This window comes from Dreissena polymorpha, chromosome 13 (assembly GCF_020536995.1).
Source record: "Dreissena polymorpha isolate Duluth1 chromosome 13, UMN_Dpol_1.0, whole genome shotgun sequence".
In the NCBI taxonomy this organism is placed as follows: domain Eukaryota; kingdom Metazoa; phylum Mollusca; class Bivalvia; order Myida; family Dreissenidae; genus Dreissena; species Dreissena polymorpha.
In genome coordinates this window covers 38,618,286-38,636,297 of record NC_068367.1, presented here as the reverse complement: position 1 = coordinate 38,636,297, position 18,012 = coordinate 38,618,286, and the positions used below count along the sequence as shown (strand labels likewise).

General features: G+C 35.3%; 1 protein-coding gene across 1 annotated transcript; it reads left to right on the top strand.

Moving 5' to 3' along the window:
* The first annotated feature begins 428 nt into the window (after positions 1 to 428).
* Positions 429 to 6,363, top strand: LOC127856028 (uncharacterized). Its single transcript, XM_052392018.1, has 6 exons — positions 429 to 573; positions 1,276 to 1,373; positions 2,754 to 3,184; positions 3,532 to 3,676; positions 5,388 to 5,487; positions 5,747 to 6,363. Exons 3-6 carry the CDS (start codon positions 3,128 to 3,130, stop codon positions 5,895 to 5,897), a joined length of 453 nt encoding a protein of 150 aa, XP_052247978.1. The 5' UTR covers positions 429 to 573; positions 1,276 to 1,373; positions 2,754 to 3,127; the 3' UTR covers positions 5,898 to 6,363.
* The last annotated feature ends 11,649 nt before the right edge of the window (positions 6,364 to 18,012 follow it).

The window sequence follows — 18,012 nt, the reverse complement described above, 5'->3', positions numbered from 1 at the left end:
AGGGTATAGTAGGGTATGGTAGGGTAGGGTAGAGTATGGTAGGGTATGGTATGTATGGTATGGTATGGTATGGTAGAGTAGGGTAGGGTCGGGTATGGTATGGTATGGTATGGTATGGTATGGTATGGTATGGTATGCTCTGCTCTGCTCTACTCTACTCTACTCTACTCTACTCTACTCTACTCTACTCTACTCTACTCTACTCTACTCTACTCTACTCTACTCTACTCTACTCTACTCTACTCTACTCTACTCTACTCTACTCTACTCTACTCTACTCTACTCTACTCTACTCTACTCTACTCTACTCTACTCTTTTAAGTATACTGTGTGTATATTATTTGCTTCATTATTTCATTATAGCACTATTATAGTCGTATTGTGAACATTTTGACGTCGTCACTTTGACAACGTCGAGTAAGCTCAACCAGCAACTGAGCAAAGAAACGTTGTTTAAAATATCTCGCTGAGTTTGTTTTTAAAAATGACTCGTCCCGCATGGGTACCGAGCAGATAAGCGGAACGCCATCTTGAGGGGCATTATGCCGGCGTTGTCACGAGAGCACAAGCCCGGTATGTAGCCTTGAAACGTTATGTTTGAGCCTTGCTCTGGGAAAACGGGGTTTAAATCAATTGCGTAAAGTGTCGCCCCTAACTTGGCTGTGCAGTCCGCATAAGCTTCTCTGGGACAACACGTTTCGTTTGAATTGATTTTCTCGTTTGAAAGAAGTTTCTTCTTAGCGAAAATCCAGTTTGCACAGGCTTATATGGGATGGCACTTTACGCAAATGCATTAACCCCCGTTTTCCCAGAATGATACTTATTCTACTACTTGTAAAATCTTCTATGATAACATAAAGATGCTGAGTTTCTCTTTATACTCAATAATACAATAGAACAAACTTGTCAATGAAAAAACGCAAAAGTAGGCCCTTTGCATTATGACAGACTTATAAAGTTTTTAATGCAGTTATAATTTCATTTCAAAAATATTATCAAGGAATATTAGATCTCGACATTACTTTCGCAGTACACTGTACACTAAATTATTTATAACACACTCATATTTACCAAAACATGCCATTAAAGCGGAAAGAAACGCCATTGATTAGCTTTTGTGGAGTTCACAGGCTAATCTGGGACGACACTTTACGCTAATTCATAAAGCCCCTTTTTCCTAGAGGGCGTTTCATTTATATTTGCATTCTAAGCTTTATTAGACATGAATTTTTATAAGAAAATACAATAATTATTTGCCCTGCCTTTTTCCTCTAGAGAATCAGAGACTCGCCCCCGCAACCGTCTACGCAGCCGGCTCAGCAATAGACGGCCCGACACGCAGCCTCGACTGTCACTTCCGGTCCAGCAACACTGTAAGAAAATATAGCTCAATTTTGTCGAATGAAAAAATATGCATGTCAAGACAAAATGTATTATAGCTTCATCTAATTTCACCGATGGTCCAAGGTTGCGTTGTTTCTGGAACCAGCAGTATGTAACCCGAAAACAAGCACATTATAATAGCATGGTGCATTTCGGCGCAAGTGACTTCCGCTATTGCGGCTACATATATATGTGTATTTAATTTACCGGTATATACAACTTTGTGAACTTCTGGATGGGTTTTAATATCAAAATTTAGTTTTTACTTATTTAATTATTTAGACAAAAAATATAGCAGTCCCACCAGAAAAATCTATATTAGCCTCGCCCTGGGAAAACGGGGTTAAATTCATGCGAGTAAATTGGCGTCTTTGTTTAACTCTCTCAGTGCGGGAACCGAATTTTGAAGGCCTTTGCCAACAGTTTGAATCCAGATAAGACGCCACAGAACGTGGCGTCTCATCAGGATCCAAACTGTTTGCAATTCTGATAGTATTCTTTGAACACAATCGAAGAGAATGCTAATTTTAGAAATTCAGCAGACGACATTTTAGCAGACGACAAATTTCTCAGCATGCAAAGGGTTAACCTATTTAGTCGGCATATGCTCATCAAAGGCGAAACTTTCCACCTGTTCTGGATTTTCGCAAAGAATAAATTTCCTTTAAAAAAAAACAAAAAGCGGAAAGTGTTGTCTCTGATAACTTACTACGGACTTCACAGTCTAATCAGTTACTGCACTTTACGCACATGCATTAAACCGCATTTTTAAAGAGCGAGGTTCATACCTGTGTTTTTTGCCAATCTTTTTGCCGTTCTGTTATTTATATTTTCATACCTTTTTTGTTTGTGTGTGTTGGTTATGTCCTTTTTTTTTTGCTTTATTTTTCAATATAAAATACGCACTGCAATATTAGTCAAATATATGTAGGCGCATGTTGTAAAACAAAAGTTTGAATATGTATGTAAATGGTTGATTTTCTTTGATTGATTAGTATGCTAACCGTCGATATATTGCTGCGTACGTGTCCGTCGATAATTCGGTCGGTAGGTCTGTAGGTCGTTCTCTCTGCTCGTAGATCTTTTTGTTTGCGCTCCATATCTATAGAACGCAACGGCATACGAGCAATCACAAGGGTGCAATACAATCTCCACGTAGGGTTGTCGTTCCATGCTCTCACATACAATCTCTGCCATCACAAGTAAATCTTACCAGATTTGTTAGGTTTTTTTTTTAAATCAGTGTTTTAAATTGTTCAGGTCGTCTTCCATTGTATTTTGTATTCGCATAAATACATACATATGTTTTTCGGGTAAACGCATATTCGAATGTAATTTTATTTGACAGAAACTAGCACCGCTTTTTTCAGGGACCACAACTCAACGCATGTTGCACAGGATGAACGAAAGGCGCCCAACTCGAAATGTCGAACATGAGTCAATGAGCCTTATTAATCGGGCAATACCGAACCCGTTTCATATGCGAGGAAATGAAATCTCAAATACCGGAAGTCGACCAAGGAACCAGCCGAAAGTAAAGCGTTTGGTGCGTAGGAATGCTTCCGATATCAATTGCGCAGCTCGCATGCGCACGAGGTCTTTTGCCAATTCATTTGGAATCGTTCGGTCCTCGCGCTCAAATACTACGCTGATGACATGTGTGAAGCCGTCAAACCAAGGCACTAGTGTCTACGATAAGCCCTCAACGTTTCGATAAGAAACTGTGACGACATTACGTGTGCTGATGACGTCATTGCAAATGCAGCCAGGACCCTCGGGATCTCAGTGCCCTTCTTTTGAAGTACGTATAAGATAATTATATATCACTATTAGGTGTTTTGGATTTTCTTATGTTCATGTTCATATGACTTTTTTATATTTGAAAAAAAAAAGTTTGAATGATAATGGACTTAAACATGCCTGCATTTTGTTTAAACTTATACACGCATGTATGTTAGTCCTATGTTAATATTTCTGTTCATGAAAATAAAAATAAAAAACATTTAGAAAGCTATTTTTTAAGCTTTAAGGACACGTGTTTTTAATATTTGAAAAAAAGATTACCATATATTCATCTTTAAACATTGCTTTCATGTGTTTATATTATAAGCTTCATACTAGTGTACCCTGACGTTCATATGATTTAAGAATGCTAAGCGCAGACCATACTGGCGTCCTGACCTTGACAAAGCCGGAAGTTCATCAACGTCACGTGAAAGCCTGCATTCCGAGAATCACGCAGACGCTTTCACCGGAAACTCGGTCGCAAGCGTTGGGCGTAATCAAGAATTCGGTACATTTATTAATTTATTCCGTTGGTTAAGTATAGGACTTAAATGCGTTAGTGGTTGATTCTTTTAAGCTCACGTGAGCACAGCATGGTCATGGTGAGCTTTTGTTATCGCCTTTAGCCCATCGTTGGTCGTGCGTCATGTGTCGTCTGTCGTCAACATTATTGTTGAAGCATCCAGAATCTTGATCAGAACATTTGTTAAAAAAACGAGGTCATAAATCAAAGTATAGAAAAAGCGTGTCTACACTCTGAAGTCAATTGTATAGTCCAGTTTTTTATTACTCGTGTTCTGAACTTTTTTCTCAACATGTCTCAGATGTGGTTCGTCGGAAAACAGGACCGCCAGGTGGCGGGACATTTATCGTACAATAGTTAAAGCGAAACCTTGTTAACACTTTTAAAAACATTGGTTAAGTCCAATCTTCATCTTCATGGTCAGAACATTAAAAAAATATATCTCGGCCGAATTCAAAAATGGTTTCTGTCCGTTGTAAAACCTGGCCGTCAGGAAACTGGAATTTGCCCTCATATAAAAGTGAGATTTTAAGATTTCAAAGTCCTGTTCTACCTCAAACAGAAAACATTATTCAAAATTTGACTATCCCTTTTATTTCTTAACCAAGCTTCTTTACAGATTTTCATGTTTGAAGAAATAAACTTTTTTAAAAAATATTTTGAACTTAAGCTTTTTGGTACAACCTGAACTTAGTGCACGCAAAACTACTGTATAATTGTATTCCATGTAAGATTTATAAGAAGATAACGTAAATCCTCGAATAAACGAACCTACACCGATAAACGCCTCCCACTTTTTATCCAAAATTCATTGAAACTCCATGTGAACTGAATGATTCCGTTTGCTTATAAAGGCATATCAAATACAAGAATATGGTAATACATGTTTGGATAATCAGCAACAGGGTCAAATTATTATAACTTTCCTATAGTGGTATATATAAAATTAAGCCATTATTTTGTAAATGTAAGACCCCGGGTGAGTTAATTACATAATATACGGTACAACACATTCACACTCAACCCTTGCTATCTAACATTTGATATTTTTGTATTTTATATGTCGAACAAATGCATTTATAGTTTAGCCTCCATAGTATTCAGATTGCAACAGACTGTTTACAAGGAAAGTTGTAATTGACACGCGACACGGAAACCGGTATTATGGGAAGTGCTGTGAAGAAATAGAGGTTCCAAAATGGCGGGGAAAATTGCAGAAATCTCGTCTGCCGAGATATCAAGAAATCTCGTGAAGTCTCAGATTAAGTGATAACTATTTATTTCTCGCAACCCACGCATCAAGCATTTAGTTCTCATATATTTCTTCTAAACAAATGGACGATCATTGCAAAATGTGACATTAAATCCCTTATAGTCTGGAATATTCTGTATTATAAAATGCAATGAAAGAAAAATTGAAATGGAACCGCATGGTCGAATTAAAACACTCCTTAAAGCATGTGCCAAGTTTTGATTTTTTCAATTCTTTTAAATTTTCATTGATAGTAAGTTATAAGTTTGTAACATTAACCGAAATACGTATTTTCACTGAATTCATTTCTGTGGAGCAATATGTTTCTGTAAACACACAATATCACGTACGATATCACGTCTTCTGCACCAAAGCGAAAACTTGCTTCTGATAAATACATTAAATTTGTGTCTTGGTACTAAACAACCGACTCCATTTTTTCAGGTCGAGAATCTGCGCGGGTTTTACGCGCCACCAGGGATGTGCCGGAGGAGGTGAGGGCCCGTATTCGGAACCAGACACGTGAAACTCGTGCGGAGGCTAGGTAAGTTTAACATGTTTGCTTCGGACTCTTTAATTGCATGAGTAGGAGGAAGAGGAGAATGCTAATGTTGTTGTTGATGATGATGATGATGATGATGATGATGATGATGATGATGATGATGATGATGATAATGATGATGATGATGATGATGATGATGACACATTATTTGTCATGTGTTATAACACCAAACCGTTACTTTATTATATTTTTATTATTTCAAAGATATTCAATACTCATTGTTATCGTCATTTTTGTGCAGATTCCGTGCTCGAAATCTAACCTACGAAGCAGACGACGAAGCAAGCGAAAATCAAGACACCGGAAACGAAAGTGACATAATTGAGCGTGGCGCGCCAGAGCGAGACCGCCAAACACAGCGCATGCGCACAAGGTTTGCCCGTCGACATTAAGGTTTTGTTGATGGGTCTATGAATAGATGGATGTCGCGGAGGGTAATGCAATGTCTTCGCGTAAGCCGACATCCATATAGACAAAAGTAAAAAAAGGAAAAAAGGCCATGTTTCGAGGCTTTTGACGTGGACGATGGCAAAAATAGATAGAAAGAAGCAAAAAAGCGTGTGCATTTTTAAACGTAGAAAATGGCCATGAACAATGTATAGACATGTAACAAATGATGTCGTTTGTCGCAGTTATTGACGTATACAATGGGCCAAAATGGATAGAAACGAAAAAAAAACGATGTCGTGTGTTCTGATGGCCGTTTATCTATGGCGCAAACTATTTTTCAGATGCAATAATCAACGAGGCAATACTACTTCCGAGGCGGAGCAAGGGACGAATGTTTTGAAAATGCACGGATAATTCAAATTGATGAGTAGGATTTATATGTTTGTTTTCATCATATCTCTCATTAGTTTAAACATCGGAAAATCTTGTGCAATTCGTCAAAAATTATTTCATCGACAAATATTCAGAATTATGCAATCACATCCCATTTGGAAACGTGAGGACCTTTATAAGGTGTAAAATGGTGGAGTTTTGTAAAGCAAATAGTTGTTTTTTTGCCTGTGTGACGAGCTAATTTACACCAAATTAAATACTAATGACATTAAACGATTGCTTTAAATATATACAAGTTGCTGCCTTTACAAACATATTGGATTTTTGTTGATGTAATAAATACTTTATGCATTCTTCTTACAGAGATGAAGCCGATGCGAATAAGGAAGCGCTAAGAAAAGGAGGTGGCGCCAATTCACGATGTATAATTAAACAGTTTTAATGAGTAATATAATTGCATGACATAAATTTGATAGATGATTTTTCAGTTTGTATGATTTGCTTTAAACGTAATTCGTCAGCCCAAATTTCTACAGAGCGTGCACGTGTTCTATAAAATACAAAATGTAATTATTTTAATTTATAAGATACCAACTCAGTTAATAAGTCACAGCCTAGATCGAACAGTTTGTGCGATGTATGTTATCATGTTATACATATTTGTTTATACAACAAGATAATTCACGAGGACATATTTTACTTCTGCTTGAAACAAATAGTTTTGTCCCCTTATCCAAATGCGAATTCGCTCAAAGGCATGAGTCATCGAATAACAAAGATGACAAAAAAAGACCGATCTTTCCTTAATTTTTATTAATGATAATGGATATAAACAACACATTTTAGCCTTTATTCCATGAATCGTGCCTTTTAGTGAATTAAGCATTCAGATTAAGGAACAAAACACATCGTTTCAAGCATAAGTAACATATTGTTTCGTGAATTATCTAACTGTACAAATACATTTTGTGTACATGCACTATTTGAAAAATGGTGTGCATTTAGGTAATTATTTATAGAGTATTACATATTGTGTGTGTGTATATATATAAACTAATACATAGTGCCAGTTACGCGGTTTCGGTAGTTTTCAGACTATACTTAAGGGGTCAATTTTTAAAACGGGGTGTGTATACAACCCCGCGTTCTAGGCACCTTTACTTACTATGAGGGGGCTGTAGGGGAGGTAATGCAATCAAATGTCACAAGGCTTATATCGAAAACCACAATCACGTCTGAAATTGAAATTTTGTATACCTCGCAATAACTGTTGCTATATATTTCCCTGTATGAGACGTTTAATAAATGACGTATTTATATATAATACAATATTAGGTACCCCTATATACCTTAATTTGTCTTAATATCGGATAAAAAGGGTATGGAGATACATGTATTAACAGTGGGAACCCCATGACCTATTTCTAAATCAAAGATATATATAGTACATAATGCTTTATGCCTGTTGCTGACTTCTTAATTAAGTTGTTCCCTTATATTTTTAAATATTTACATCTTATTTGTTCATAGAACGTGTGTTAGTTTTGTATAAATTAAGGTTTACGTATTAACGTTGAAACCAAACAATATTATAAAAAGCGGACATTATTTATCAAATTTATGGCAAATGATGGCATTATTCTATACGACTGTCTGATAATATATCGTGCATTTGCTCCACCTCCTCTTCTTAGCGCCCCCTCACTGGCACTGGCCAATTTCTTTTGGAGGAATACAACAATATCTACTCGATCGACTAGAAAGCAAAGTTTTTGTGAATGCAGCAACTTGTTCATGTTGAAAGCAATCGTTTGATGTCGTTAGCGATTGAAATGTGTGAAAGGTCGCTCGTCACACAGCAAAAAAAACAATTATTTGCTTTTAAAATTCGACCATGTCACCAATAATTTTGGTCCTCACGTTTCCAAATGGGTTGTAAATGTATGCTTCTGAACATTTGCTGACTAATTTGTTCGCCGTGAATTCCACTAGATATACCTATTTTTTCAAATGAGAATTGTTTTGAAAAACACCCATTTAAAACATTCTCCACCTGTAGGGCCGTGGATTATTGACGTCCAAAAACAAAAAAAAAGGAAAACATAAAAATAGTCGTTGCCGTGAATCTTGATAAGTGACATTGACAATGCTTAGAATATATGATTAAAAGAACGAGTCCATGGGTCGTTCTTATTGACGTAGAAACTTGTAAAAAAACAAGTATAGAAAAGAAAATCGAGGCATAGCATGTTGGCTATTGGCCTGCTTAAACGCCAGGAACAAGAGATAAAATATAAAATAAAATAAAAGACACGAAGCGATTGGTTAAGACTGTTTTCTACGACAAAAAAAAACGGATAGAACAAAATAACCATATGTGTTACGGCTTTTGCCGTAGAAAAATTAATGGATAGAATGGCAAAATAAACTTATTTTTGAAAAGAAAGACGATGCGAATTGTCGCGGCAATCTACTTATACAATGACCAAAACCAAAGACGAATCTGTTGTGTTACTCTAGATTGTTTGATCTAGGCAAGATTGACGAGAATCGTACATTACTTGTCGAGTGCAGCTTGCAGAACACGAACCACTGATTAACAGGAATTAAGCTGTCTCTTTTCCTGAAAATTGTATCTAATCGATGAAGAGGGTTGTGTCGTTTATATTGTTCGCGGTCATGTGGGTAATTGTCCGCAATCTCGAGCCATATAATACCTTATGGATGTGCTCTAACGGACACGTTGTTATTTTTGTGAGACTTGTTTGTCCCCTTTCATCTTTAGATGCAATCAGTTGTAATCAACATACTCAAAGTATTCGAAAAATTGAACAAGAGCTATGAATGACCTTATCTAAGTGGACTTGAAACATTGAACAAGAGCTATGAATGACCTAATCTAAGTGGACTTGAAACATTGAACAAGAGCTATGAATGACCTTATCTAAGAAGACTTGAAACATTGAACAAGAGCTATGAATGACCTAATCTAAGTGGACTTGAAACATTGAACAAGAGCTATGAATGACCTACATGTAATTTAAGTGGACTCGAAATATTGAAGAAGAGTAGACCTATGAATGACCTGATCTAAGAGGACTCGAAATATTGAACCATGGAAACGCATGACCTTATCTAAGAAGACATCTCTAGCTTACTAAGTTACGACGTGACGTCGCTATATCATTGTCAACGTATGACCGATAAGCATAAAGACCCAAGATATAAATCTTCAAGCAGAATACCGCGCTTCACTTATCTTACGGAACCTACTGTCAACTGTGGCAACTCAGTGTCTCAAAAGACAAACTTCAAGAAGATTGGTTGTTATAACTCCGTCCGGTCAGCTTTAATGACTTTGTTATGCAAAACGTACAGTTTATTTAATTCTGCTTCTTTACTTATTTGCCTTTATTTTAGTTAATAAATTATTACAGTTTAATTCCACTATATACTTTGTTATTTGTCAACCCGTCTGTCCATTATGCTGAACACTGAAAGAACACTCGTCTTTTTGCACTAATGGCAATCATATTTCTTTTTAAATGTTATATTCTTTATGATTGAAACTTGAAAACTTTCGGTAAACTTGTTGGTACTAAGTTCAATGCTTTACTTTGTCTGGAAAATCTGTGCATTGTAGTCTGCAAAGTATTCAACACTGAAAAAAACAACATCACTGGTGTAAGTTAAAAATATGACTACATGTATTTACACGGCTTTCAATCATTGGTGCCACCTTTGTTTAACATACATTTATAAACAAGCCAATTATACTTCTAAGATTGCCTTACGGACGAAATGATTGAAAGTTTCATATTGTGTTATTCTTTTTTTAACATATTGGAAACTTAAAGACCTGTATAAGTTGTGATATCTGGGAGTTAAAAAACATGAATGCTTTTCCTGTATGTCGAGACCATTTCAATCCAATTAAGTCTCTTACGGCGTCAAACGATTGTTTAAAAAAAAACAACAAATTGCTGCATTAACACATGGCCTTCCATTATTATCATGGAAGGGGTATAAATACCAGCTTTTGTTGGTGATTTTAGTGGATACATAGAGTATAAATATGCCAACTGATACTATATCTTAAAGAAACAATGCTGCGCACTTGAGTGATTGATTGTATGTGTCTTGAAATTTGTTAATTGTACGATTGATTACAGATGTCGGAACTGATATGAACACAGTATTTCATTAAACAAAACTAACATAAATAGTATCGTTCACATTATCACATTTAACAATTCCAATAAGCATAAATTTGTTTAACACTGTCATGCGTACTTGTACGTCCCGGTGTTTGATAGCCCAAAATCACATGTAGAGAAAATCGCATATACAGTTGACGGTGTAATATGATCATCAGTATTTCAAACAAAAGACCTGGGTTCAAAGTCCATAAGGGATCAGATTTCTGGTTTTTGATTTTTTTTAATGCATCGAATTTCCAAAAATGATATCATTTATTGAATAATTGCATAAAAATATTGATAAATAGAAAGAAAAGCAATGATTTTTTTTATATTATTCAATCTCTTGAATTAATCACCTAAAACAAAATCTGCATCAGTTTGCGCGTGTAGCCGTGATATGTTATATATTAACTGTTCATAAATAAATTATTCAATCAAACAAATCAAAGACTAATGGTATTTCTTTCTTCTATGATTTCGTTAAAACCTCTATTATGTGTACTGTATATACCAATTGACTGGTTTTATTGACTGCATTTGATGATATGTATGTTGTGTGCGGTAAAATCTGGTCTTAGGAGTTCGGGCATTGAAGCGGATAACAAAGAGGGATGTCGAACGGCCGTTCACATTTTAGATAACATTTGACTTTCTTATCTTGCCAAGACTTTAGTATAAATTTCATGTTCATCATAAGGTACTCAACGACAAGTTGTTATGAGTTTATGAATGTCAAAATGAACGCGATTCAAATTATGTACATGAAAATTAAAGTTATCACAACACGTGTATAAATCCTGTATATATAATACGAAGATACGGTAAAATATATATAAAGTTTAACACGAGTGCAACCTCCTTGGTATGGAGTACACCTCTATTAGAAAAATGCAAAATAATCTAGGAGATCAACCGCTAGCCAACATGTGTGTATTTGTTTTGAAAGCAATCTGTTGATGTCATTATCGTTTTAATTACATGATTTGTTTGCCACTGAGGATTTTTTTGTGTAAACCTCCACCATGTCAAAACGTATAAAGGCCCTCAAGTTGCCAATTAATTGTGATTGTATGTTTCTGTACATTTGGGGATCTACTACTCTTGGCTGAAACAGACTTCATTACCAACATTTAAACCAAGGACAACGATACAATTATTGGAATGACATCGGATCTTTGAAAAAGCCATATTAATAGTCAAACTATTAAATCAAATTTGCTTAACGATCTTTTTTCTTAACATGTCGTCACCTAATCTAGAAAAGTGTTATCTAGAAAAAAGTTTGATGTTTATTTTGCAGAAAATCACGAACATGTATTTGTCATACATAGAGCCATCTAACAGGATTTCTAACTTTCCGTCATACCTTGGCTTTTCTCAGCGGTTGTTTTGTAGTATATTATGGGAATTTTTCATGCGGCCATCGTGCACAGAATACTTAGTTGGGCTTCGGGGGATAGTGAGATACAGGGACGAACGTGCTTCTAAAATGTTCGGAGTGTGAACAACCTACTACACTGTACTTCGGGTTAACGTCTCATGCGAAAGACTATTTTGTAGGTCAGTATTAAACTGGAAATCGAACATGCTACCCATGAGTATTGGCAACGCTATATTACCATGATACAACGAATCCGTCTATTCAACGTTTCGAATGTGTGCGCTTTTTAAGCTTTGTAACAGAAAATTGCACACTTAAACTTTGAATTTAAAGGAGGCAAATCCAAAAGCATGTTTGTGTCACTTGAAAAACGCATGAAAATACAAAATAAGATATGTCTGATCAGACCAATCTAATCGAACCGGTGTCTCATTATATAAAAGGCTGACGCAAGGACCTATATTGTGTGAGAGGTACATTTTAGACATACGCAATTATACGTGTTACAACGATATGTGTACATAGAAATAGTACCGTTATATCGCAGGCTAATGTAAATAAATGTTCTGCTCGAATGTCTCTTTAATTTTGAAAACCGTTTAAATTTGCAACCAAGCCAAGCAGCGGCATCCTATGTTTAAATGAAATACACAATAGCATGCGAACCACATCGAATGCCACCGATAAATCCATTTTTTTAATCAAAATCTGGTTTCTGCTTGCAACACTCAAACAATTCATATACCTTGTCAACACAGAAAACGACTGGGAATTCGCCGTTAAGAAAATTACAGTAGTTTACTTCAAAAAAATAATTAATGCAACCAAAGCTTTAACCTAAAAATACTTGATTGTAATAATAATATACATATATGTGTATTTATCACAACACGAATACTTAAATACTGTTATACAAACTAAATAAAGAAGATGTGTTCGGCTGCTTATATGACTCAAATACAGTAATAATGCATGGGTAATTGAGTTTACTTTCTACTTATTACAAATTTCAATGTTTTGGGTCTATGCATTTATTTTGGTGAAATAGATTACAACTTACAAACACGTGTTATCAAAAAGTAATTAACATATTTTGTAACAAATGACAGGCATTTAATTTTTATTGTTCACATTCACCAGGAAAAAATGATTATATACAAAGTTGGCAACACGAGCAACTAAACACAGTTTAAGGCAATGTTGACGTAAACGTTCGGGAACAGGTTTCTAAACGTTATCGTAGCATTATAACATACATTTATAATAGGTAAACCGCAACAAATGAGCAATTTACTGTACAATCACATTCTACAGTAACGTCTTAGCCCCAAACATTCTAGTCTTTTTTAGTTTACCAGGGTCGAGTTCATTCGAGCTGCAGGCGCCGTTTTGCAAAAGAATAGTCTGGACTAAATGGGCATATCAGCGTCTTATACGGTATTTGGCCCAAAACCAAGATGTTCCTTAAATACGTGTTATATCAAATGGTTGCATTACTAAGTCTCGCTTTAATAAACACTCAGTGAAATATTAATTTTTTAAAACAATACAAATTCGTCCCGGCGAATATTTACGCTGGCACGGGAAAATCTTCAGCTGCAATCCATAAAGTACGGCTTTTGGCATGCACACCTTTGATAACCGTCCTGTTTGCTTGTCAAATTCCCATTAAGCGCGGGATTTGTTTGATGTGAGATGGAATTCAACAAATTTAGGCGTTTACATATAAGTTCTGGAATGTAAACCTTATATTTGTATTTGTTGTAAGTAGATATGGTATACACATATATTTAATTAATGCTAAGTGATGAAATATTGAACATTAAAGCCAAATAACTCTCAATATCTTCTTGTTAGTCTGAGTATGGAATTTTTTTTTGTATTTTCAAATTATTTTGCAAATAAAATATTGAAGCATGACATGCCACGTGTAATCATATTAAATCATCAAAAAGCAGTTAACATAAATTGAAGTAAATCTTAATAACACAGTTACAAAAATCATAAATACTTTTCAACTATCAATAATGAATTAGAAAATATTAAAATCATGTGCAATAACAGATTAATAACATTGGTTTGGGTTTCCACCAGTCGCATTTGGTTAATGTGACTGCCAGACAATGTCTGAATGTATTAATTAAACCCACCAGACATTGGGACTGTTCTTGGTACGAACGTTATTTTAAATCCATCAAGGAGCGCGCTAGTTTTTACATTTAAATGAGCATAGATCTATTGTTGCATCTTGTTTACGAAAACACGTCAGTCTGTGTTTCAATTTAATTTTGTGATCGTGACATTTTAACTATGTCTAAGCCACTACCGAAATGCATATTGATTAAATTATGCATTGTTTCTGTTCGGGTCCAGACGACTCAAACCAATACGTTTTTAGTCGCAAAAGATATTGGTAGGGCCAGTAGAAGCACCAACAAAATAAGTTTTAAATCCACGACGAATACTCAATGAAATTCGTAGAGTGTTAATTTCTTAACCAAATTACTTCAAATCAATGAGATAAAACTTCCTTTGTACATGTACTTCAATTGATTATTCAACAGTATAATCTTTAAAGAGCATGTTGCGTTGAATCTTATAACCTACAAATATAGACACATATGTGTTTTAAGTTCAAAAGCTACAAGCTGTATGCGAATCTTGTAAAATTGTGTAAGATTTGTAGTTTATAGTTCATGTTCTAATTATTTGTTGATTGTAATCTTCATCTTTTCTCAAATGGTTGGAAGAAACTACCCCCATCGCGTTTATTGCCTTTTGTTCGTAAAATATGTCTTTAAGATTTTTACCACATGGTACGTAGTACCTTGTTTATAACAATACGTACTTCATGTAATTTATAGTGCTTAAAGGGACTGTAAACCACGAATGACAAAAAAAGAAAAGTTCTTAAATACCGTATTTTTTCAATTATTTGTTTATATTGATTTAAATATCGCGACTGGTATACTAATTTTTACGTCGACTTGAGTTTTCCAAAAATGGGTTCCCATATGTTTTTTTATTGATATCATACAAAGGAATCCATTCAGTTCTATATTTAGCTGTATGGTCGGATAAGATAACGGGTGAAAAACCTATGGTAATACTAGGGCAGTGCAGTTTATGTCGAACCCTTTGGGTCAAAAGTAAATGTACGCCAACAGCTTAAAATAGATATCACCGCGGTGACAAAATTGTCACCGCGGTGACAATTTTGTCACCGCGGAAATAAATGTATCACTGCGGTGATATATTTTTAACTGCGGTCATACTTTGGACAAAAGGACAAAAACATATGAATAAACTTATCAACTATCCTTATTTATTCGTATTGATTTTATTTTCAACTATTGTTAAATACTTAATTATTATCTTGAAAAAATCTCGGTTTGTTACGGGGAAAATGGTTGAAAACTGACACAAAGAAATAAATGTAACAGCAGGTATAAAAAATATACCAACAGTCATAATGCGTCACCGCTGTTACAAAATTGTTACCGCAGTGACAAAAAAGATATAACCTCGGTGACAAAATTGCTACCGCAGTGACAAAATTTGTCACCGCAGTTACAAGTTTGTCACCGCGGTGATATCTATTTTCAGCTGTTGGCGTATTTGTACTTTTGACCCAAATGGTACGGCATACTATACTGCTTTTAACGCAAGCGGTGTTTAAATATCACATATTCATATTACATGGTAAATCATTTCATTAATCTTTTCTTATTTCTGTCGGTAACCATTTCTGGCAACACAGCTTAAATTGTGGACGTATCATTTTGTTTTTAACGACAGTCATACAGGCAATGTTTTCAGACTTATACAACAGAACATAGTCTTAATACTTAAAGCAATTTGTTTCGCTTGCGTTACGCAAACTAGTGAAATGCTGTTTTTATGGACAATGTCAATTGTTATTAGGACTTTCGGCCTCGTGTTTAAGACCTTCTGATCGCAATCGTCTGACTGTTGTATCGCATTTTTTTAAATTTCGTCGTCAATTATTTTCCCCTTGTTTAGTGCGCAGAAACACGGACATACGAATTTTTACCTCTTGCTCGTATTCTTCTGGTTTATCAACCACATTTTGCAATTCTCTGCTTAGGCCTTAAATAACATTCCATGTGTTTCTAAGATTTTATTACAAATCCAAAAAATGAATGTAAAATACATATTCTGAATATGTCTCAATTTATAAAGTTATGTCTTATTTCAAAACTAAAGGACTGTTCAGTAATTTGATTTTTGTTTGTAAAGTTTGATCAAGTTTGAATTGTATATTTTAGATTTCATTTTATTGATTAAAACACGTTTAAGCCGGTGGCTCAAATTGAATCATGTTGAGTTTAAATTGTATTAATTAAATTATATTAAGGTTACATGACACTAAATCATTGTGTATCCTTCCGTGGTGCATATTTGTGAAGAGTTCCTTTTCCCTTCTTGAATAAAAGTCATTTAACAATGTGAGACATGTCTTTTGTGGTAATTTCTAATACCCTGTATGTGTCTGGAGTACTTTGATGCCTTGGATTGGAAGCTAACTTAAAAGATGAACCTTTTTGTTTGGGGGGGGAGTTCTGTTGTATGGGGCTTTCGTCGAAATAAGGCTTTCGAAACACTGTTTTCTACGGTGGATGCGTTCGATAGAGATTTACTTTCTTAGAAGTTGCAAGACGGTATTTTTTTGATTTCAATTATTGGAAAAGGACTGATCCATCTTTAAAATGATACCACGTTCGGAAAAATTGATACGTCGGAAAGGCAAGAAAAATGCTTAGAAAGTTCTATTATGGGACCCTATGGGAATCGGAATAAGTGTTTTATAACCTTAAACAAGCACTTTTACTGGACTGTGAAGGTCACAGGGGTTCGACTGCAAACGAGATAAGTAGAAAATGAGTTTTCATGAATTTGTTGATGATGTGGGTGCTAGAATAGATGAGAGATGTCAATATTTTGGTCCAAAGGGGTGTTTTATGTGGTTTGGGACTGTTTGGGGTGGGAAGGGGACCCCGTATGGTAGAATAAGGGTTAATTTTCCAACTGATCTTGAAAGTAAATATTATTATGTCCATAGATTGAAGTTTCACGTGGATAACAAGATGCAAAATATGCCAAATGACTTGCATGTATCTCGTTTATGCCATTTTTCTCTTTGTTGTAGGCCTGACCATTTGTCGCTTGAGCCGCAGATGGTAACAATCAGCGGCTATCTTGCTCTGACCGTTGCATTGGACATGATTTCAATGGGCGTCATTATCCTGATTGTTTAATTTAAACATTAATTACAGTTTTGTGGTTAAAAATACTAACTTCGTTATGTATTTACATTGGACATAGTGGTGCGCAGCATACGATAGACTAGTTATTTACATATATACACTATTTACACTATTGCGGCCAGTGGCGCAACATAGCTAATGAATAGCACTAGTTTTTCAGAAAAATACTTTATTTTCTATTTTCTTTTAGCCCATTTAGCTGTAGGTATGGTCATTCAGCTGCAAGATGTCACTGAAATCTGGCTTTGAATCTGTTAAGTCCTTAGAGTAATGAATTTCAGAGTGAAGACCATAGCACCTTGTCCTAGCCAAGTATCGGGCAGCCTTACGTCTTTTCTAAAATGCACATGTCTTCTTTAGCATGTCATTATGTTTGCTTGTAAGAAGATAGGCAATTACTCTAGAACCTTTGGTCAAATAAGCACCTGTAAATTCAGATGCGGCCTGGGTGGAGGTCTCAAGCCATGTGCTGTCAATGCTATCTGAACCCAGTTCAATTTGAATGCATGCTTAAAGCAGTGCTTCATCAGATATTGTCATCTTAAGCTTAGAGTTCTCCGGCATATATAACTGCGGTTTGTTCTTGCCAACAGAACCCCGACAGGCCAAACTATGCTTTGAGCAGTTTGTTCCACAGTAACCCTTGTAGCACAAAATTATACTTGAAATTACCTTTGGCATATGATTTGTAATTTCCTTTATATTTCCCTTGTATTTTTGTGTGTGCTCTTTTCAAGTCTGCCATGCATCTTGCTCGGATTGATAAAGCAAACCTGTTTTGTAAGTTTGCTTTCTTGGAAGCAGGTCCAGCAAACATTCCTCTACTGAATTGAGCCTTATTGATAGCTCTCTT